This window comes from Polypterus senegalus, chromosome 7 (assembly GCF_016835505.1).
Source record: "Polypterus senegalus isolate Bchr_013 chromosome 7, ASM1683550v1, whole genome shotgun sequence".
Lineage (NCBI taxonomy): Eukaryota > Metazoa > Chordata > Cladistia > Polypteriformes > Polypteridae > Polypterus > Polypterus senegalus.
In genome coordinates, this window is record NC_053160.1 from 10,495,509 (window position 1) to 10,519,881 (window position 24,373).

Consider the following 24,373-nt stretch of genomic DNA (forward strand, 5'->3'; position numbering starts at 1 on the left):
TACATTCTAAGATATATGAAATACATTTAAGCATATTGAAGTGACTTCCTGAGCAATTTATACTTTAACATTTTTAAAGATATCTTAAACTGACATCCTAGGCAGATAAATGAAATTAATGTCTCAAAGTAAAGTTGGACTTCTTATCAATTTTATTTCATCTTAAAATGTATTCATGTCTATTTCAAATTATCTCACAATGTGTTTTATATGGTTTTAAATAAAACGATGTGGCAGTCATTTTTTGGTATCTTTAAATGTGTTTCCGATATCACAAAATAGACAGGAAGCTATTCTGTGGTATCTGGAAACATTGGAGATATCTTTAATTGTATTTTAAATTTCTAAAAATTACATTCATGTCTTGTATATTGAAACAACTTTTTTTTTTTTTTTTTTTAAAGATAACTACAACTACAAGAGCTACATTTTTGGTTATCTGAAATGGAGATATCCATTTGTAAGATACCAGGATATGAATTTCAAATATTTATCAATGCATTTTAGACATGTCAAAAGTAGGTCAATGTGAAAATATGAAATGCTATCTCACATGACGTTATTACATTTTTAGATATCCTAATATAACAACTAGACAAGTTTGCCTTTTCAGATAACCTAAGGTAATTTTGTGTGCATTTCAAGATATCTAAATGAATTTCAAGAGATCTTAAAAATGACATGAACTCCCATTGGTAATATAGGATGTTGTGCAAAAAGTCATTTTGAGATATCTTTAATAGCATTTGAGATATTTTAAAATACACACAGGGTTATTTTGACACCTCATAATGTACAGTCTACCCCTAATCCAAATCCCAATATTCAGGTCACAAAATGTAGCCCTAATCTAAAAAATCTATTTATTAAAAGTTCACTTCAGTGCCCTAATCTTAATCCTAGTATATAATCCTGTTCTTTATTATTTAAATGCCTTCTTTTTGCAAAATTATTTAAAATTTCTTACTTTATTATTTTTTAACTGGTATGGGCTGGATAATGTGGCACTGACCAGAAAGCAGGAGACAGACATGGAGGTGGCAGAGTTAAAGATGCTAAGATTTGCATTGGGTGTGATGAGGATGGACATGATTAGGAATGAGTGCATTAGAGGGTCAGCTCAGGTTGGACGATTGGGAGACAAAGTCAGAGCAGTGAGATTGCGTTGGTTTGGACATGTGCAGAGGGGAGATGAGGGGTATATTGGGAGAAGGGTACTAAGGATAGAGCTGCCAGGGAAGAGAAGAAGAGGAAGGCCTAAGAGAAGGTTTATGAATGTGGTGGGAGAGGACATGAAGGTGGTGGATGTGACAGAACAAGATGAGGAGGACAGGAAAATATGGAAAAAGATGATCCACTATGGCTATATATCTATATTCTTATTGCAGATGAACAGATTTTTTAAGACAAATTTTAAATACTATTTTGAGACTGATGTTAATGAATAATGAAAAACTTTTTGGAGTAGTTTGTAGGGATAATTGGTGTGTGTGCATACGACATTTAATAAAACACATTTTTTGGGATCAAGTGTGCCTCCGGGCTTTTCTTCCCCTAAATCTTAAACCTAACTTGTACGTGAGATATCTCAGGATGCACAGGAAGTTATTATAGGATACCTTGAGATGAATTTCATAAAGTCTCAAAGTGAACACAGTGTAATAATAATACATCTTGAAGAGCATTTGAGATGTAAAAAGTTTAATTTAAAATGTTACAACACACTGAAATTTCACAGTTTTCAAACATGAGTATTTTTGGTAGTTATATAACATCTAATTAATATAGTGCTAAATTATTTGTCACAAAGCACATTATTATCAAATTGTTTTACAGCAATTTGAGAGGACAGTATTGCTGGTAGGTGGGTTGTGTTTTGAGACATCTTTAAACTTGGGTATAGCCTTACATTTTAAGGAGATTCCTCACTGTTAAAGAATCTATCTCAAAATTTTATTGCTTCAGGGTTTAATATAATTTTCTAGTAATTATGTAATTTTTAACAACTATACTGATTAAATGCATCATGAAATGCAGTATTAATCAACAGTTTACAGCAAGTTGGCTTAAAACAATCTTGAGTGGATTTTTGCCCAAATTCTATAATGTCCGGAATGATATAAAGTACTGAATGGTACAGTTACAGCAGTAAAAAAGAGTTTATTAACTGTAATTCTTTGCCATTCCTCAGTATGATGACTGCACCGTCTGTCAACTAAAACAGTAACTAGTATGGTATGATTTACAAGGTAATTCAAACACACTGAGATTTCTTGGAGTTTTTTTCCTGTGTGTGTTAATTGCTATTAAATTTCTTTTACCAAAACAGAGCATCTTCAGACGACTCCCATCCTTTTTGAGAAAGATGATGACAGCAATGGGCATATAGACTTCATCACAGCTGCATCTAACTTGAGAGCAAGGATGTACAGCATAGAGTCTGCTGACCGATTCAGAACTAAAAGAATAGCTGGGAAGATTATTCCTGCTATTGCAACAGCCACAGCTGCAGTGTCTGGATTGGTAAGAGTTTAATATGCAATTGCTTTCTCTTTTTCTCTCTTCCTTTGTGATGCCCTGGGTGCCCACAGCCTTGGCATCACACATTTCCTGGGACATCAGTTGTCATGTACTGAGATAGATTGGTGCAGTGAGGACACACAAAACAAGTCCTGCTACAAAAGCTGATAAATGTGTTTATTAAAAGCAATCAAAGCTGTGTGCAAAAAGTGTAGTGCGGTTAATAAATAAATCCACAGTGCCAAGGTGAGGAAGTTAAAATCAATAAGCAAATCTTCTTCTTCTTTCATCTGCTCCTGTTAGGAGTTGCCACAGCAGATCATCTTCTTCCATATCTTCCTGTCCTTGTCATCTTGTTCTGTCACACCCATCACCTGCATGTCCTCTCTCACCACATCTATAAACCTTCTCTTAGGCCTTCCTCTTTTCCTCTTACCTTGCAGTTCTATCCTTAGCATCCTTCTCCCAATATACCCAGCATCTTTTCTCTGCACATGTCCAGACCAACACAATCTTGCCTCTCTGACTTTGCCTCCTAACCGTCCAACCTGAGCTGACCCTCTAATGTCCTCATTTCGAATCCTGTCCATTATTGTCACACCCAATGCAAATCTTAGCATCGTTAACTCTGCCACCTCCAGCTCTGTCTCCTGTTTTTTAGTCAGTGCCACCATCTATAACCGGCGGAGTGGTGTCTCTGAGGCTAAGTATCTGCGCTGGTATCCCGAAGGTTGCCGGTTCAAATCCCCGTCACTGCCAAAAGAGATCCTACTCTGCTGGGCCCTTGAGCAAGACCCTTAACCTTAAATTGCTCCAGGGGTGCTGTATAATGGCTGACCCTGCGCTCTGACCCTGCGAAAACTAACAAATTACTAATACAAGAAATTGTATAAGGCGAAATAAAGAACAAAAAAAATAAACCCATATAGCATGGCTGATCTCACTGCCGTCCTGTAGACCTTCCCTTTCACTCTTGGTGATACCCGTCTGTCACAAATCACTCCTGACACTCTTCTCCACCCTTCCGTACTCCCTGTTACTCTGTACTGTTGATCCCAAGTATTTCAACTCCTCCACCTTCTCCAACTCTACTCCTTCTATCATCACCATTCCTCTGACCACCCTCTCATTCACACATATGTATTCTGTCTTGGTGGTCCTACTGACCTTCATTCATCTCCTCTCTAGAGCAGATCTCCACCTCTCCAGGGTCTCCTCAACCTGCTCCCTACTCTCTCTACAGATCACAGTGTCATCAGCAAAAATCACAGTCCACTGGGACTCCTGTCTAATCTCGTCTGTCAACCTGTCCATCACTATTGCAAATAAAAAAGGGCTCAGAGCCGATCCCTGCTGTGATGCCATCTTGTACAACGTTTACATAATAATAATGATATACATATCAATAAGTAAATAGTGTCATTAAATACATAAAACCACCTCCCTTTGTTCATTCTCTCAGTGCCTTTCTCTCTCTCTCTCTCTCTCTCTCTTCCCCTCTCTCCCCTGACCCACCCTGCTCTCACCGCTCTGGCAAATTCTGTACGGCTGAGACACCAGCGAATGCGGACCTTGATAGACTCCCATCTCAGTCACCTCTGTAGCTACACGCCCATTCCTGCCCCAGTACTCAATAGGGCTGACCCACCCCGGAGCACCATTCCTCTGGTCCACCACAAGGTGGCTTGCCTGCATCACCTTTTTTAACTTGAACTGACTCCATCCGATTCTGCACTCATACAATACAATACAGTTTATTTTTGTATAGCCCAAAATCACACAAGAAGTGCCACAATGGGCTTTAGCAGGCCCTGCCTCTTGACAGCCCCCCAGCCTTGACTCTCTAAGAAGACAAGAAAAAACTCCCAAAAAAAAAAAACCCTTGTAGGGAAAAAATGGAAGAAACCTTGGGAAAGGCATGAATAGTTATATGATGAATTGAACATACAGAGTATCAGGATTAAGTTAAAGTGAAGTTATGAGAAGGCCATGTTAAAGTAATGTGTTTTCAGCAGTGTTTTAAAGTGCTCTACTGTATCAGCCTGGTGAATTCCTATTGGCAGGCTATTCCAGATTTTAGGTGCATAACAGCAGAAGGCCACCTCACCACTTTTAAGTTTTGTTCTTGGAATTCTAAGGAGACACTTATTTGAGGATCTAAGGTTATGATTTGGTATATAAGGTGTCAGACATTCTGATGTATAAGATGGAGTGAGATTATTTAAGGCTTTATAAACCATAAGCAGTATTTTAAAGTCAATCCTGAATGACACAGGTAACCAGTGTAGTGACATTAAAACTGGAGAGATGTGTTCGTATTTTCTTTTCCTAGTTAGGATTCTAGCAGCTGCGTTCTGCACTCGTTGCAAACGATTTATGTCTTTTTTGGGTAGTCCTGAGAGGAGTGCGTTACAGTAATCTAGTCGACTGAAAACATACGTGTGAACTCATTTCTCAGCATCTTTCAGTGATATAAGAGGTCTAACTTAACTTTCTTAAGTGAAAAAATGCTGTCCTAGTGATCTGATTAATATGCGATTTAAAATTCAGATTAAAGTCAACAATTACCCCTAAGCTTTTTACCTCCGTCTTGACTTTTAATCCTAATGTATCCAGTTTATTTCTGATAACCTCATTGTATCCATTATTGCCAATCACTAAGATTTCAGTTTTCTCTTTATTTAACTTGAGAAAGTTACTATTCATCCATTCTGAGATACAAGTCAGACATTTTGTTAGAGAATCAACAGACCCTTTTTATACCTGGCAGTGCAGCCAAGGATTGGAGGCATAAATCGGCGGAGCGAAGCCTCAGTGAGGGACAGCTGAGTCAAAGGTCTTTGTGCATGTTATGCTCAGTTAGCCAATTTCCACATCAAGTTCTCTGCAGCCACACGGCTTTCCTACTGCACACCTACACTCACAAGGTCTAGGTTGCTCTGCTGTTTTTATAAAAACCTTACACCACAACGGAGCCCTGACCTGCTTTACCCCATGTGTTTTTTCCTGTTTTTGATTTTTGGTAAATAATGAATATTGTTATCTATATAAAAGAATTGCAGAATTGTTAAGGTATGTGTCTCACGTTGGTGTACATGCAAAATCAGCCTGTACTTTTAACTTCCGTGCCCAGGCCAAGCACAAGTCAAACAGAGTCAAACGGGAGCCAAGGAAGTCAGACACAGGGGGAAATTCATTATTGTTTGATTTTAATTTTGGGTTAGGTTTCATGTCTTTAGTTTGATTATTCCGGAGTGTGTGTGTTGGTTAATTTTAGATTGTTAACTTCTTAACTTGTTTTATTTATTTGCCTGGGTTGTGTTTTGTTTTGATGGGTCATTCCAGTTCCCCCTGCATAAAGTCAATGGTACGTAGTGTAAAAGTAAGCACACTGAGACAAGATTAAGTGTTAGGGAAACCTTCCCCGTATAGTTTCGTTTTAGGGTCAGTACAAACAGCCTAGCTGTATACATCAGCACAAACAACATTCTGATGGCAAGATGGCGTATTTGTAGAGGCAGGGACGGCGAAAGGGATGTCTGGAACAACGGGAAATCCTGGGAGCAAGGTGATGTCATCGGGGAGATGCGGAAGGAGCCCGGTCGTCTGGTTGTAGAACAGGGAGTAAAGTCACGGCCCCGGGCTCTTTTGTGGATCGTCCTTCCTGTGAGAGAGCAGAGAGATAGGTTAGTACACTGGCTTCTTTCCCCTGTCTTGCGGGTTCACGCAACACATGGGGTCCTTTGGTTGTGTGACAGTAGCATCCTATGCAAAGTCGGATGACAGGGTAATGGAACTCAATGTATGCAGCCTGGAATGGCCATAGGGAGCTGTCTGTCAGTTGATAGAGTAGGGAGAGTAAGCGGTGCAGACCAGCCAAAGGGGAGCCAGGGGACTTAGCAATTGGCTGCATCATAGGAACAGATTGCAGCTCCCATTTCTCATTAAGGTTTCTGGAGTTTTTAGTTCAGGGGAGCAATTTTTTTTGGTAACTTTGGGATGCTTTTGAGCTCAGCACTTATATAACCCATCCACTGCAATGTATGTTAAGAGCCTTTGATTTTTTCATTATTTTTGGAATATTTTTGTTTTTGTATACAGTCCTTGACAAATTAGCAGTAATTTGAAATTTACACCACTTGTAGATGATTTTCTTTACAGTGGAATGTTTGATTATAAAATCATTTTGGATCTTTTTAAATCCCTTGCCAGACTCCTAGACATCCACAGCATTCTTTCTGAAGGCCTTAGAAAGCTCATTTGATCTTGGCATAATGACACCATACAGGTCAATAGCAAAGAGAACACCAGACCCTCAATATCAGCTGTTTAAATAAGTCAGTCAGGTCCATTTGCATACTCCCTAAGGAGCTTCTAATCCTCGGCACCAAATCTGGGACACGGGCTTCTTTGATGGATCTGAAGTGGTGCTAATGTAAGGATGGACTTACTTGTGACAAATGTGCTTTTTTGTTAATCTAGATCAGTAGCCAAGTTTCCATCCAGTTTTTTGCGACGTTTTGTTATCGACAAACAGAATATACGTTAAAAAAAATGTGCAATATTTGCTGTCTCCAGCCTGTTTCCATCCAACTGGCTTTTTATCGATAAAATGGTGCGCGTGATGACGTCACCCCCCCAAAACGAACTGTCGCATAAGTTTTGTTGTATCGCGAAAACAAATCTGTCCTTGAGCCGTTTCCATACATAATTTTGTGTATGTCGCAAATTATCTACCTTTTGTTTTCCACGTTACACCCCCTCCACTAAACAAAGAAACAAAGAAATGGAGAGATTATTTAGACAGTTTTTTTAAATTTGCCAGCTAACTGTTATTTCAGTTTCACAAATAATTGGAATTGTACATAATATCCGAAGATGACAGCAGAATGAAGCAGTTGCTTGTCCGATAGCCCTAGAGCTCGAAGAAAGTACCCCAGTGCGACGAAACCCACGGGTATGGGAGAGACGACGGAATAAGACCTTCTGGGAGGAGGAGGTGGAGAGACACTTTACAGAAAATCTCTGGCTGCAACATTTTAGAATGACACGGCCAATGTTTGAGATGTTTTGTGGATTCATCAGTCCTGATGTTGCGCCCATCACAGGTTGCCATCGACCACCGGTTCCAACCCAAAAGCGGATTGCCATCGCCCTTTACAAGCTGGCAACCTGCGCCGAGTATAGAGTAGTTGGAGAAACTTTCGGGTTGGTAAAACTACCGTCCATCGATGTGTATATGCTGTGTGCACCGCTATTAAAGAAAAATTAATGCGGCGTTATATCAGACTTCCGACTGTAGCGGAGGCCAATGAAATTGCATACCGCAATTCCTTGGTGCATCTTGTGCCACAGATTTACGGTGCGCTGGATGGCACGCATGTGCCTATTCTTCCCCCAACGGAAGGCTACCGCGATTACATTAATTGCAAAGGGTGGCCATCTATTGTTCTCCAGGCCCTTGTTGATGACAGGTGCATGAAACGAGACATTTGCGTTGGCACTCCTGGAAGTGCCCATGATGCAGCTGTGTTTGCAGCATCGGATCTGTACAGGTGAGCCTACCTTTCAACATCCCTTCTCTGTGCGATAACAACTGAATTAGTACTGTAACCTGCTTCCCTTAAGGTTTTTAATTAAAACTGAAATTTGAATTAATACAAAATAACGACGTTTAATAAAAAAAAAAAAACTAAAGTTAATATTAATGAGAGAATTTCTCATATATGCTAAAACATCTGTCATTTAATAATAAAAAAAAAATGTTTAGATAATGAAACACACAGTTTATTAAATATTTTGACTGGCACAGTAAACTACCTTTGCGGTTTTTGTATTATTTAGACATCCTGAGAGACGCCCCCAGGCTACAGTTGATGTGGAGGGAGTTCAGGTACCCCTTTTAGTAGCAGGAGACCCAGCCTATCCGCTACTGCATTGGCTCATCACGAGAAATAACGAGGCTCTTCATCAGACCATGCGAACCGCTCCGCTATTCACATGATGAAAATGTATCATGTGACACATTTATTTGCGTTAAAGCCCTTTTTTTCCGACAAAAAATGTTTCCAATGTAGTTTTTGCGACATCTGAAGTATTGATATGGAATTTATGCGCTAAAGTTAAACGGAAAAATATTATGTCGACATGTACAACATTTTATCGATAATTAGCATTTCCATCAGCTAAAATTTGAAGCGCTAAATATTTTTTCGCAAAAACTTATTGGATGGAAACCTGGCTTATGTCTATGAGAATGAATACACCATGTCAGTTTTATGTGAGTGTCATTTGATGACATTGTTGTGTCATCAGTTTCCTTCGGGTGTACATACTTTTTCACATGAATACACAGGGCCATGCTGTCCTTGTAACAAAGCAGGGTTGTTTCATATAAAGACCTGCAGCCCTAGTGTCCATATTGCAAATATTATTTAGAAATGACCCTGGGATTGTGTTTTAAAGCCGCCTCAAATCCAGAGGCATTTTGATCACAGATTCAGGAGGTGAGTTGGAATAAGCACTCAACTAATAGGAGGAAGGGAAGCCAGCATCAGAGAGACAGACAATAACGTGAAAATAACACATGCGGCAGTGCTATGGAGGGCAGATGGGCAAGGCATGCTATCTTGATCAACAGAGCGAAGGATCTCTTTAGGTAAAACCAAGAAAGGATGGCAGGTTTGTAGTTTAGCATCAGGTATCTGTTGAATAGCTGTATGAAGACCTTGTCTTTTAAAAGGGTGATAAAATCCTTGTCATATTTGCTCATCTTCTGCACTCTTTTCATGCACAATTAGAAGCAATGAGAGTTATGCTTTTTAAGACACTTCTCAAAAAAAGGAACACATTGAAAACAGATCAGATCTGAATGGGAAAAAAAATCCTGCTGGATATCTCTGCTGATACGGACTGGGTAATGTGTTAGGAACGAAAGGATGCCACATCGTTTGATGGAAATGAAAACGCTCAACCTACACAGGGCTGAATTCAAAGACAACCCAAAAATTAAAGGGAGGCTAGTCCATTTGGCCGAAATTTCATTGCAGCAACTCCAAATGGTACTCAGTAGTTTGTACGCCCCCCCACGTGCTTGTATGCATGCCTGACAATCTCCTAATGAGACGATGGATGGTGTCCTGGGGGATCTACTCCCAGATCTGGACCAAGGTATCACTGACCTCCTGGACAGTCTGAGGTGCCCTCAGGCCGCCTTCATGAACTCTTTTTCTGATTGTTTGGTCAGAGACATTCACACCAGTGGCCTGCCTGCTGGAGGTCATTTTGTAGACTCTGGCTGTGCTCATCCTGTTCCTCCTCACCCAAAGGAGCAGATACCGGTGGGTCCTGCTGATGGATTAAGGACCTTCTACGAGGGGCCCTGTCCAGCTCTCCTAGAGTAAATGCCTGTCTCCTGGAATCTCCTCCATGTCCTTGAGACTGTGCTGGGAGACACAGCAAACCTTCTGGCAATGACACGTATTGATGTGCCATCCTGGAGAAGTTGGACTACCTGTGCCACCTTTGTAGGATCCAGGTGGGGCCTGATGCTACCAGTAGTGACACTGACCGTAGCCAAATGCAAAACGAGTGACAAAATAGATGAGGAGGGAAAAATGTCAGTGGCCTCCCTCCAGCTGTTAAACCATTCATTCCTGTTTTGACGGTCGTCTCATTGTGGCCCCTCTAGTGCACCAAAGCAGCTGAAACTGATTGACAAGCCCCTCTGCTACTTCACTGACCAGATCAATAGTCCAGAGGTTTCATTGATTTGACGCTGTACTCTGATTTAAAAGTGTTCCTTTAATTTTTTTGATCAGTATAGTAAAGTGCTCCAAAAGACAACCCATGCCTATAGTGTAGAACAGTGGATTCTTCCGTGATTTACTTGACCAAATGAACTTCCCATTTTGACATCATAAAATTTACTGTCACCTTGCTGTGATACAATGTTGCATATAAATAAGTATTGTACATAAAACAATTATATCATAAAGACAGTTTTTTTTTACAATCAGATATTCAATGTGGACTTTATCTCCCTGTTTTAGTTTCTAAATGTGGTAAAAGATATAATTTGAAGATTCTAGTCTAGTTAGTTCTGTCTTATTGGCGTGAAAGGTAATTTCATCAGTTATATACTGTTTATCTGTCCATGTAAGCATTGTAATTGAGTGAAGAATGACAAGGTGGGAAGAATAAATGTTGGTGTGCCAGCCTGGTCGTTCTTGTTTATTTCTTGTAGGCATTTCCTTTAATTCTTTGAGGGCTGAATATTTTTCCAAAAACTTTAAAAATTTTCTGAAAAGCACACAAAGCAATGGCTTCATACATAAATCAACATAAAGCGTCTATTGTTATGTGCTGTGGCTGCTGTTGACGCATGTTCGGCATCTCCGGCAGCAGTGGCTGCACGGTGGTGCCTTGATGGTCAGCAGGGATGCACAGTGGGCCGGCTGCCTGGCTGTCTTCGCAAAGCAGGTGGGCAGCAGTGGCAGTAGCAGTGTGGCACAATATGGTTTGTACATCTTGTCATCATACACGGTAGTCCTCCCAGGTGAATGCTGCTGTAGGCGCATCAGCTACATGAAAGTGTTCATCACCAAGATCAGCAGGGGACCGATCAGATGATGCTGGTACCTCACTTTCGTTTTTTGATCTCCATCTCCAGATCACTTGCATTAAACTTGGAATCCGAAAAGTCAGAGTCCTATTCAACAAAATTACATAAAACGTCCATGGATTATTTTGCTTTGCACGTTCTCTTTGGTCTCTCGCCAGATATCGATGCCATTTTAGAGGTTGTTTGCTCTTTGCTGCTCACACATGCATAAGGAATCGAGGTTAAATCAGCAAAGCTATGTAACTGTCCTTCTAGCAAAGAGAGTCGAACAGTTGAGTTTTGTCGCAGTTTACAACCAGTTACTGTCCTCTAACCCTGAATTTTGACAAAAGTTGACATCAGCCGTGAAAGAGTTAGGGTGAAAATAAGTAGGTGCTCTGTGGTGCACACAAAACAAGCAAAAGTCGATTACATCACAGGGCTTAAGCGAAGGGTTCTTTGAATTTAGGTCAGAAGGATAGAGCTCTGTCCTGCAGGGTGTTCTGATCATAGAATGACGCATCCTTCCGGTAGCCTTAAAACTTTCAGGGGTGTAGGCCGGGAGAGGTGGGGTCAGAGGCCCTCACTGGATGTTTTCTCTGCATTGTGGAGGGAAGGGAAGAGCACATGATTAGCACCAGCGCCCCCTCTTGTCCCAGGGTGGTATTACATACCTTAGATAACCTTATGGGTGACCCTCTTCACATGCATGCGTGGCCGCATGTTATCACTGATGGAAAGTAATCCATGTTGACATTTATTTAACAGCCTTGCATTGGTTTTCTTTTAGGTAGCAGTGGAGCTGCTGAAGATTATTGCAGGATATGGGTTTGATTCCTTTAGGAACTGTTTCTTTAATTTGGCTCTTCCAATTATCGTGTTCACCAAACCAGCAGAAGTTAGAAGAACACAGATCCGGTAAATGTAATATTTATGCATAGAACTGTTTTCATTTTAATTTTGTTTTTATAAATGTATAAAAGAAATTTGGTGTGGTTAAGTTTTGGGTACATATGTATTGAAGTAAAGGCAATACAGTTCTCCAGTGATCCTTTTTAAATGCAATAAATATAGTTTATTCTAAAAGAGGAAAAAGACTAATCAGATTAATGTGTTTTACACAATAAATAAATCAACACAACCTGTCCAATAAAAATGTCATGAGAAATGTACATGAACAATGTACTGTCTCTTCTGAGACTAACTGGGTGATCTAAACTAGAAACCAAGCAGTTTTAACAAAGGGTACAATTTAAAATAAAATCATTGTTAAAATGTATGAAAAATGGAGTAAACAGGTAGTAAACACTTACATCATACTGAAACGGGAGAAAAACTTAGTAATGAAGTTTGGCCGGCAGGCTTTATATTTATAAAGAGGAACAATAGTGGCGTAAACCATTTCTGTCTTGTAAAATCTTCCTCACAAAGCTTATTCTTTGTTAAATATCTCACTTTTATCTAAAGTAGCAGTTACATTCTTGTCTGTTTTGGTCGATGTGTGCAAGATCACAAATTTGTACAGAACCAACTGCTGTTGTGCCTTGAAATTGCACGTATGATACCTAACTAGTGGTAACATGGTTTTAAGTTCCTTGTAGTTTCTAGTGAATACTGTAGTACTAGGGTGTTGTACCGTGTTAGCCATTATAAATGTAGTGAGAAGTCAAGCAAAATGACACCTTTTATTGGCTAACTAAAAAGATTACAATATGCAAGCTTTCGAGGCAGCTCGGGTCCCTTCTTCAGGTGAGATGTAGTACAGAAACTGGAGTTCCCTGTGTTTATATACACTCTAGGACAAGAAACAACGTTGGTAAATCTTTAAGTGAGACATCATAAATGTAAACAATTAATAGACCTCTTCAGGCTAAGATTCATTTAACTAAAGAGAAGAACAATGTATGGTCAAGATCTTTGGATAAGATAACTGTCCAACGCAGTCTTTTGAAGTCTCTGATGCATACAATGTGGGTCTGTAGTCAGGTTGTCTGTGTCAGTCTGAGAGATGCAAGCAATCCTCATATCTGGCCATAAAACTCTTGTCTCTATTCAAACCATGTTGTAATGTGTTCAATTTTAGCATGAGTTTAACTTGCCATTCTTTTCTCTCTTGCTATGTTCTGAAGATGCCCATAAGCCCTGAGACTTTAAAGTCCCTCTCCCAGTGTCCATGGCTGTTGAAGTGTGCTGCTACAGGAACATCTGTGTTACCACGTTTAATGTGAAACCTGTGGAAATATATTCTCTGGCGGAGTGTTTGTCCAGTTTCTCCCACATAGCGTGAGGTGTCAGGGCATTTCAGTACACTGCCCATTGTACAAAAAAAGTTATTTTAAAAGCCTGAGATCCGCTATTCCAGTTTGTCAGCCTTATTCAGAATTCTTGACAGCTCTAAAATGGATTTGTGTTCTGGTTACAACTTTCATCCCAAGAATGTGAAGCTTAGCGTAATTGCCAGTGTCATCTTACATTCTTTAGAGTTGTTCATTTTTTTTTTTGTAAGTTTTTACTGTGCAATAAATATAATTAGGAAATCAGTACGTGAGTGAGATTCATGGTTGATCCTGGAGGGCTTCTTAATGTGAAGTTAGTTATCGCTGCTGAAGGAATTATTGGACTATAAACAGATGGCATGACAGTTTTACAATTTACAGTATGAAATCAATTGAATTTTAAATACTTTGCACAATGTTTTTTTTTCACATTTATCCTTTTTCTTTTGTAACAGAGAAGGAATATCTTTTTCAATATGGGACAGGTGGACGATTCATGGAAAGGAAGATTTTACTCTCTCAGATTTTATAAATGCTGTTCAGGTGAGGAATATCTTGTAAAGCATTAGAAAACACAATGCAGAAAGTCTTGTTTATGATGGAAACTACACACTAGTATAAACCCTTTTAAAGTGGTCAATCAGTTACATATCTATTCTTAAGTGTGTAACATTTTAGTTTAGGTACTTCAGAAATGCATCTGTTGCTCATTTAGTCTTATACATCAAGACCTTAACAAAGGCTTCTTTTGGTCTTTATCGACATTCTTTATTTTTTCCTACTTCTTTGCCGTGTTGATGTTTTCAGTGTGATTTTTTTTTTTTTTTTAACAGCCGCACACCTTTCCTAACACCAACTCTTCCCATTTATCTGGGCTTGGGACCCTCTCCAAAACACTTGTAAAACCTCAGTAGATAGGATATTCATATTTCTGCTGTGTGGCATATTGAACTGATGGTAAAATGGCTTTTTAATATAAAGGATTCACTGGTCCTATACTAAATCTCTCTCTCTCTCTCTCTCTCTCTCTCTCTCTCTCTCTCTCTCTATATATATATATATATATATATATATATATATATATATATACATATATATATATATACACACACACACAGTGGGTACGGAAAGTATTCAGACCCCCTTCAATTTTTCACTCTGTTAAATTGCAGCCATTTGCTAAAATCATTTAAATAAATCTTTTCCCTCATTAATGTACACACAGCACCCCATATTGACAGACAAAAAAAAGAATTTTTGAAATTCTTGCAGATTTATTAAAAAGAAAACTGAAATATCACATGGTCCTAAGTATTCAGACCCTTTGCTCAGTATTTAGTAGAAGCACCCTTTTGAGCTAATACAGCCATGAGTCTTCTTGGGAAAGATGCAACAAGTTTTTCACACCTGGATTTGGGGATCCTCTGCCATTCCTCCTTACAGATCCTCTCCAGTTCTGTCAGGTTGGATGGTAAACGTTGATGGACAGCCATTTTTAGGTCTCTCCAGAGATGCTCAATTGAGTTTAAGTCAGGGCTCTGGCTGGGCCATTCATAAACAGTCACAGAGTTGTTGTGAAGCCACTCCTTCGTTATTTTAGCTGTGTGCTTAGGGTCATTGTCTTGTTGGAAGGTAAACCTTCGGCCCAGTCTGAGGTCCTTAGCACTCTAGAGAAGGTTTTTGTCCAGGATATCCCTGTACTTGGCGCATTCATCTTTCCCTCGATTGCAACCAGTCATCCTGTCCCTGCAGCTGAAAAACACCCCACAGCATGATGTTGCCACCGCCATGCTTCACTGTGGGGACTGTATTGGACAAGTGATGAGCAGTGCCTGGTTGTCTCCACACATACCGCTTAGAATTAAGGCCAAAAAGTTCTATCTTGGTCTCATCAGACCAGAGAATCTTATTTTTCACCATCTCAGAGTCCTTCAGGTGTCTTGAAAACTCCAAGATAGAACTCCTAGGCAAAAACCTTCTCCAGAGTGCTAACACATCACAAACACACACACTAGGGCCAATTTAGAATCGGCAATCAACCTAACCTGCATGTCTTTGGATTGTGGGAGGAAACCGGAGCGCCCGGAGAAAACCCACGCAGGCACGGGGAGAACATGCAAACTCCACGCAGGGAGGACCCGGAAAGCGAACCCGGGTCTCCTAACTGCGAGGCAGCAGTGCTACCACTGCGCCACCGTGCCGCCTATATATATATATATATATATATATATATATATATATATATACACTGTATATAGATACAGTACACCCCCAAAATTCGCGGGGATTACGTTCCTAGATCACCCGCGAATTGTGAAAACCCGCCACTTTTATATGTGGTTAAATAAAATGGCTATTTTTATAGTTTAAACCCTAAATACAGTATGCCCCCAAACCGCTTTAACTTCGTTGCAAACTCAGCTTAATATATTAATACATTACCTAAAAAATTACCTTAACACATTACCTAAAACAAAAATATATATATATATATATATATATATATATATATAATCCAATGTCTGTCTGTTTGTATATCTTTCTGTCTGCTTTTCACAAGGGAGCTACTTAATGGAGTTAGGTCGTTTTTTTTTTCTATAACTTGCTTGAACATTCCAGTTGATTTTGCGGCTTCTCTTTGTTTGCTTTACTTTCGATGTTGTAAATGAGTTGTTGAGCATCAATTAATAAAGTTCAATTCAAAAGAAATATCGTTTTCCTTCTTTCTTTCAAAGAAATATCACACCATAATCTGTACTACATATAAAATCCGTCTGTCCACTTTTCACAAGAGAACTACTTAACGGATTTAAATTGGGTTTTTTTCTATAATTTGCTTGAACATTCCGGTTGATTTTGCGACTTCTCTTATTACACTAAGTATTATGGTTCACTTGTGATACCGATTTATTTGCGTGAATTCTAGAGACATCTAGAATCTAGCAGCGGGCCGAGGGAAGGGGGACGGGGACCTCCTCACTTACGCACCAGCCTCAGGGCATGTACCTTACCTCCACTTAGCTAGCGAATGAGAGAATTACTTAACGAATTTAGGTCACATTTTTTTTTCAAAATTCTGGTTGATTTTGCGACTCTCATCTCGTTAAGAATCATAGTTCACTTGCAGTACCGATTTATTTGTGCGAATCTGAGAGAGATGGCGGGGCAGGGTACTCCTCACTGCCACTCCAGCCATGGGGAGGTTTTTTCTATAATTTGCTTGAACATTCTGGTTCATTTTGCAAGTTCTCTCATCTCGCTACGAATCATAGTTTGCTTGCTGGAGCGATATATTCGCGCTAATCTTAGACGGAGGCTGCGGGTCGAGGGGAGGAGGAAGCGTGACTTCAGGAGTGGGGATCTGGCCGGGGCGCTGCTCATTCTCCTGTTTCACTACTATGTGGGCGGAGCCACGAGGGACGGCTAGTACATAATAAAAAGGGAAATGTGTCTCAGTTAAGCCCCATCAGACCACTCCAAAATGAAGTTTTGTTAGTAGGTCATATTGCAGAGATGAACGAAACACTTTACTGAGGCTTTGTAAGTGTTATGAAGACCCAAATAAGTGTTTGTTAAGGTCTTGTTACATAAGAGTAAATGAGTAATCGTTGCATTTTTGCAGTATTTAAAGTAAAGTCATTTAGGACAAAAGTGAGGAAGCACTTTTTTACACAAATAGCTGTGGGAATCTGGAGGAAACTAGCGAGACATGTAGTTGAAGCAGGAACCTTGACAAACTTTAAGAAGAATCTTGGTGAGATATTGGGACAATTTAGCTGTTAGCTAAACAAACACGCTTGATGGACTGAATGGCTTCCTCTTGTTTGTCAACATTCTTAAGTTCTCTGTTCTTATGTTCTTACAGCATCGTGTGTGTTTTATTTTTGTAATTTAAGGTAAGGTAGTTCTACTCACTATTTATGGCATGTGTGACATGCTAGATAGATGTTGATTAATACATAAGAGTATTTTATTGTACTATTTTATTGTACATATGACAATAATAACCCTATAAACTATAATAAATAGCTAACACATTTAAGATTCTCTTGATTAGATACTACAGTACTTCTTCTTACCTGCATAAATCCTGAATTGGGCATTTCTTTAGTTTAGAATGCTGAATCGCCATATATTCATAGGTCTGAATCACAATCTAATTATTTGGGTGGTTACATACCAGATAATGCATGTAGTTGATCAGCCAGTTGACAAACATCCGCCACATCCTCTTAATTGCAAGAAACAGATCGTATATATGTGACACAGTACCTGCCAAATAATACAAACAGTACACGACACATGTTACGCCCTTGTTGGGACTCATCAGGTGTGCGCACCTTTACTTCCCCTTATGAGAATCGAACTGCAAACGTCAGTGCCTGAAGCAAAGCCTCTGACGTTCTGCCACGGTGGCAGATTCACTTAAAAATCGCAATCTGAATATTTGGATCGTTACCTAACAGGTAATGCTTGTGGTTAGTTGGCCAGTCAGCAGACATCCGCCACGTCCTCTCAGTTGCGAGAAGCAGATCATAAATGTGTTATACAGGACTTGCCAAATAATACAATGAGTACACAATATGAGTTTCGCCCTAATTGGGGCTCGTCAGGTGTGCACACCTTTGCTTCCCCTTATGGGAATTGAACCTCAGACGTCAGCGCTTGCGGCGAACCCTCTGACATTGGGCCATGGCGGCTGGTTCACTTAAAAATCACAATCTGATTATTTCAATGGTCATCTACCAGGTAATGCTTGTGGTTGGTCGACTAGTCGACTAGCAGGCATCCGCCACGTCCTCTCAGTTGCGAGAAGCAGATCATAGATGTGTCATACAGTACTTGCCAAATAATACAATGAGTACACAATACGAGTTTCGCTCTAATTGGGGCTCATCAGGTGTGCACACCTTTGCATCCCCTTCTGGGACTCGAACCTCAGACGTTACAGCCTGAGGCAAAGCCTCTGACATTGCGCCATGGCGGCTGGTTCACTTACATGACTGGGTGAAAATCGGAATATTACTTTCATAGGCCTGAATCCCAATCTGATTATTTGGATGCTTACCTACAAGGTAACGCTTGTGGTTGGTCGGCCAGTCTACAAACATCCGCCATGTCCTTTCAGTTGCAAGAAGCAGATCAGAAATACAGTATGTGACACAGCACCATGGTGTCTACTGCAGGACTCGCCAATTTTATTAATGTGCACCCCCATTAATACACAAACACAGATACTCAAAAAGACTCATGGATACTCACACGTAAGCACTGATAATGAGTGATTTCCACACAGTTTGTCACTTCTTAGTACTCCAAACTGGAACTTTTTTCAGAGTCACTGTTTTCTTGAATTAGTGTCACACATTTCTGCAATCGTGCATTCAATCATTCAGCCCATTTTAACAGAACAGTCGTCACTCTGCTGTTTGGTGTCATTGTGCGTCGCACTCTGAACATGGACCAGGGAAAACAAAGGAGAGAGTCATCTGAGGAGGTCAGAAACAAAATGACAGACAAGCATGTGAAAGGTAAAGGTTAGAAGACCATCATCCCCAAGCAGACTGATGTTCCTTTGACAACAGTTGCGATAGTTATTAAGAAGTTGATGGTCTATAGGACTGTAGAAAACCTCCCTGGACGAGGCTGCAAGAGGGAACTTGACCCCAGAATGCGGAGAAGGATCGTGAGAATGGCAGACACAAAGCCAAAGACAACTTCCGAAGAGATACAAGCTGATCTCCAAGGTCGAGGTCCATAAGTGTCTGATCACACCGTCACTTTATTTTTTTTTTATTTTTTTTTTTTATCCCCCTTATCATTACACCTCATAAGTGCAAAATCATCCCAGAATTTCTGCAAGTGACCTGACCTGCTGTTACATTTGCAGGGTAGAGGAGGAAGAAAGTCCAGTGGACCGTGGCACTGGCACACACATCCCATAAAAAATATTTTTAATTAAACTGCATGCATCCATACTGTTATTACCACCCCAATTATAAATACTCGTTATAGTTTCGTTAATCCATACCTAAAACCAATGACTAATTTTAGTAAATCATATTTCAAAAATAGATATTAAAGGTCTGTTTTTAAAAGTTAGGTAAACTATTTTTAATCACAACACTTCAAACTTGAGCTCAAAATGTTATCAATATGAATTATATTAAAAAAAAACTTTAAAAGGAATATTTATCATTTAAAAGATATTTCCTTAAAAAATAAATAAATGTTTAATAGCCAAAAAATTAATAGGTCAATGTATAATATACCCATGGTTCAAAGATTTAACATCAGGGACTAATTTTTTATATATATTAGGGCACAGGTCTCCAACTCCAGTCCTGGAGAGCAACTGTGGCTGCAAGTTTTCATTCTCTTTTCTTAATTAGTGACCAGTTTTTGCTGCTAATTAACTATTTCCCTTTATTTTAATTGACTATCTTTGAGACTCTGACTGTTGAATTGATTCTTTTTTCCTTAAACAGAACCTAAACATAAATTTGATGTGAAGTGAGCCAACAGATGAGCCAATTACGTTGGGGCCTCAAACTCACTTCACTTCACTTCGTTCAGTTTCTTAATTTGAAGCCAATTCTCGTTGCTAATTAAACCTATTATTTAATTCCATGGCAGACATTTCCAAAACTATTGATTTTCTTTTTTAAGAGCGCTGTCAAAATGTTTTGTGGACCTGAGCAGATCAGCATTACTGAGGCCTTCACCTTTATTTTCAGTTATCGTGTGGTGGACGCAGGCTGTTGTTTATGTGTTGGCACATTTTGTGTCTTAATATTGTTTGGTTGCTATTCTGTCTATTATAAAAAAAAAAAAAAATCTTGGAAGTTTGGTAGGAGACGAGACATGATTTTCTCAGAGAGACACTTTCATGTCCTGCGAGACAAGTCTTTGTGCCAAGAGATTTAACCAGACTCGGAGTCAGAAATTTAACAAAGAGTAGATGACAATAGAACGTTGTAAAGAATTCAAAAATGTTGGCGCGATACACATGCAGAGCAGGTTAGAGATAATGGAAGTACGAAAATTCGAAAGTCTCAAAAAAAGGATAGTAAAAATCACATTAGCGCATACATATGGAAAATATTACTCAGTGAAATAAAAGAGATCAAATATATTTTTCAGATTTAAACTTTAAGTTGGAGACTTGTAGATCGTATAATTTGTGTTGCCATCAGGGAAAAAAAAGTAGTGTTTCTTCCAAATGGAGAGGCGTATCCACGAGAATTAAAAGATTTGTTGTTTGGTGAAAGTGAAATCCCGCGAGAGAAATGCTATTGTCAGACACATTTCTTGTAGAGAGAAAGAAAATTCAATGCGATATTGATGAAAAGATAAAAGCGAAAAGAGATCAAACATATGGACATAGGTGATAAGACAGAAGTGCGCCGTGCGAGATGTAGATCATGCAGCACGGCAGCAGCTGATCGAGCAAAGAGGAGGTAAAAAAAAAGGTGTTTGTTTCCCATTGTATCACTGTTTAAGAGGGGGTGTCGCAAGAGCGACCGCTTTGACATGGGGTGCGTTCAGCCCCCCTCTTCACAAAGCAAGCGGCAGAGACACAGGGGTTGGTGAGCGAAGCGAGCAGGGGGCGAAGCCACCTAGTTAAGGAAAACAGAAATAATTAAGGGGCCTGAGTCTTAAGTTGTGTATCAATTAAAATTAAGGCAAAGAGTTAATTAGCAGCAAAATCTGGTCACTAATTAAGAAAAGGGTTAGAATGAAAACCTGTAGCCACAGTAGCTCTTCAGGACTGGAGTTGGAGACCCCTGTATTAGGGTTATAATACTAAAATGAAATAAAGTGAAATTTAGAAAAAACATCTAATAAATATGACTCATCGATTAACATTAAACATTAGGGCTACTAGTGAGTCTTAAGGTTAGCCATGAAGTGTAATAACTCTTAACATTAGATCCCCATCACCAGAGTTTAAGTTTAGAATAGGGTTGGGGAAGGTCATCTAAAAATAACAACAAAATTAATATTAACATTAGGGCTACTAATGAAAGTCTTAAGATTAGGCGTAAGGTTTACAGAGGTACTGTATACAAAAGAAAAGAGACAAGGAGACAGGCCTGTTCCTTTTGTTTCTCCATAACCTTAACTATCCGAATGATTTAAATAAAAGTACTAATTTACTGACATTTTTGTTTTAGGAAAAATACGGAATTGAGCCTACAATGGTGGTGTATGGCGTTAAAATGTTGTATGTTCCAGTTATGCCCGGTCATAACAAGAGGCTTAAACTTGCGTAAGTATTACCAGTCTTAACTTACAATACTTTGACCCAGATACATGTACAATAGTAAAACATGTCTTTTTATGTGAGCTTTGACATTAAAGCACTAGAATTTGGACTTGGTTACTGTTAATTTTACTAAATGCTTTTATCTGTCTTTCCCCATCAAGAATGCAAAAGCTAATTAAGCCATCATCCGAGAAGAAATACGTTGATCTGACAGTATCTTTCCCACCTGAATCTGATGGAGATGAAGATCTGCCTGGCCCTCCAGTGAGGTACCACTTCAGCCAGGAGGATAACTGATTTATCTAGTAGTGATAAGACAAGTGTGGACCACTAGGGTTTAGGTTACAGTATTACATAATGCTGTAAATATTTTTTTATATGTAAACTGTATAGCTTTCTATGCAGATGCCTTAATGTGTATTTAATAACAATTATGTTAAATTATTCCAACATTAACATTCACGCAGTTAATGTCTTGGTACATACTATACGCAAAGAAGCAACTTCAATCATTCTTAAATACACTCTTTTCAATCCATTGTATCTGAAGTTAAGAGGTCAGGTGCTGATCTGCTAAAACATTTGCACGCCAAAGATTTTAATTTCTGAAATGTAATGTCACAATAAACCCTGGAGACAGACAAACCCACTGGTTGAATTAATGATTTTAATATGACATTTTCAGATCATTTTCACACTTCCAATTTTTAGTGGAAAATTGAATTTGTTTCCTCCAGTTTCCTGTTTGACACATTTACACATTTTTTGTAAAGTGTTTCAGAATGTATCATTTGTTTGTCCTCAGTTTCACAATTTCAAGATCGACACATTTCTTTGTCTGTATGCTGAAAATAAGACTCTGGGTTTTCATTAAAAAAAAAATCTTACTGTCATATGTGATTTATTTGGTCATCAGACTTTGGGCTTTAACTCTTTTAGAGCGGATGTCAACTTTTGTCGAGAGGAGGGGTTGAGGGCCTATGTCGACAAAAGTCGATCCAGGGGTAGAGGGTGACGATCAGCTGTTAATGGCGACAAAACTTACTGTTACGTCACAGGCATTCCCCTCTCTGCTTGGAGGAATGTTAGACTCATTGACTGTGCATCTAATCCTTGCATATGCGTGAGTTACAAAATGTAAACAAAGGCAAGATGGCATCGACATCTCACGAGGGAGCGAAGCGAGTGCAGAAAAGAAAATACTCAGCAGACGATGTTCTGCGCATTATCGCTGAGTCGGACTCTGATTTTTCAGAATCTGATTTTATTGACAGTGATCAGGAGATCGAGCAAGAGAATGAGGAACTGGCATCAGCTGATCAGACACTAGCCGATGCCGCCCCAGCTGATCAGCTGCCAGCTTATCGCATTCGCACAGCCGACACACCTATGGCAAGGTTTGTGTGGGAGGAATACCCAGACATTGATTTGTGGGAGCCAAAGTGGCTACCGTACTTCACAAGACAGCATGGCTTGCTATTGGACGCAACAGATTACCAGCCGTTGGACTACTTCAGGCAGTTGTTTTCTGATGCTGCCTTTCAGCTACTGTCACACGAGACAAACAGGAATGCAGAGCAATTTTTTGAATCGCGGGCTGCGCTTGCACAGCATTCTCGTTTTTCAAAGTGGAAACCCACAGCAAAAGATGAGATGAAGGGCTTTGTGGGATTACAAATAGAGATGGGACTAGACTGGTGATATAACTTCAGGGAGCATTGGTCCAAAGGTGCTTTGATCCCCGGTGGCTTTGGACAGGCTATGCTGCGCGAGAGGTACGTGCTGCTGGAAAGTTTTATTCACTTCTGTGATAACCAGAAGCAAATCCCAAGGGGTGAGCCAGGCTATAACCCCATGTATAAAGTTCAGCCCCTGCTTAACATTGTGGAATCAACATATCAAAAATTGTATCCGCCTGGCCATGATTTGTCTGTGCATGAATCTATGATAAAATAAAAGGGGCACCTTTTCTTCTGACAATATATGCCAGACAAGCCCACAAAGTATGGCACAAAGGATTTTGTACTGGCAGAAGCAAACACTGGTTTCTGCCTGAAAGTAATTACATATAGAGGTGCTGGTCATAAAATTAGAATATCATGACAAAGTTGATTTATTTCAGTAATTCCATTCAAAAAGTGAAACTTGTATATTAGATTCATTCGTTACACACAGACTGATGTATTTCAAATGTTTATTTCTTTTAATTTTGATGATTATAACTGACAACTAATGAAAGTCCCAAATTCAGTATCTCGGAAAATTAGAATATCAATTAAGACCAATGCAAAAAAAGGATTTTTAGAAATGTTGGCCAACTGAAAGGTATGAACATGAAAAGTCTGAGCATGTACAGCACTCAATATTTAGTTGGGGCTCCTTTGGCCTGGATTACTGCAGCAATGCGGCGTGGCATGGAGTCGATCAGTCTGTGGCACTGCTCAGGTGTTAGGAGAGCCCATGTTGCTCTGATAGTGGCCTTCAGCTCTTCTGAATTGTTGGCTCTGGCGTATTGCATCTTCCTCTTCACAATACCCCATAGATTTTCTATGGGGTTAAGGTCAGGCGAGTTTGCTGGCCAATCAAGAACAGGGATACCATGGTCCTTAAACCAGGTACTGGTAGCTTTGGCACTGTGTGCAGGTGCCAGGTCCTGTTGGAAAATGAAATCTGCATCTCCATAAAGTTCGTCAGCAGCAGGAAGCA

At 39.6% G+C, this 24,373-nt stretch overlaps 1 protein-coding gene across 1 annotated transcript in view; it reads left to right on the forward strand.

The window, feature by feature from the left end:
- The window catches only part of uba6 (ubiquitin like modifier activating enzyme 6), a 123,280-nt gene extending 100,720 nt beyond the window's left edge, over positions 1 to 22,560 (forward strand). The window contains exons 29-33 of the mRNA XM_039758221.1: positions 2,330 to 2,523; positions 11,913 to 12,040; positions 13,854 to 13,941; positions 21,576 to 21,670; positions 21,829 to 22,560. Of these exons, the coding sequence (XP_039614155.1) occupies positions 2,330 to 2,523; positions 11,913 to 12,040; positions 13,854 to 13,941; positions 21,576 to 21,670; positions 21,829 to 21,964 (641 nt within the window). The 3' untranslated portion in view covers positions 21,965 to 22,560. The remainder of the gene's footprint in view (positions 1 to 2,329; positions 2,524 to 11,912; positions 12,041 to 13,853; positions 13,942 to 21,575; positions 21,671 to 21,828) is intronic.
- Positions 22,561 to 24,373: the final 1,813 nt, after the last annotated feature.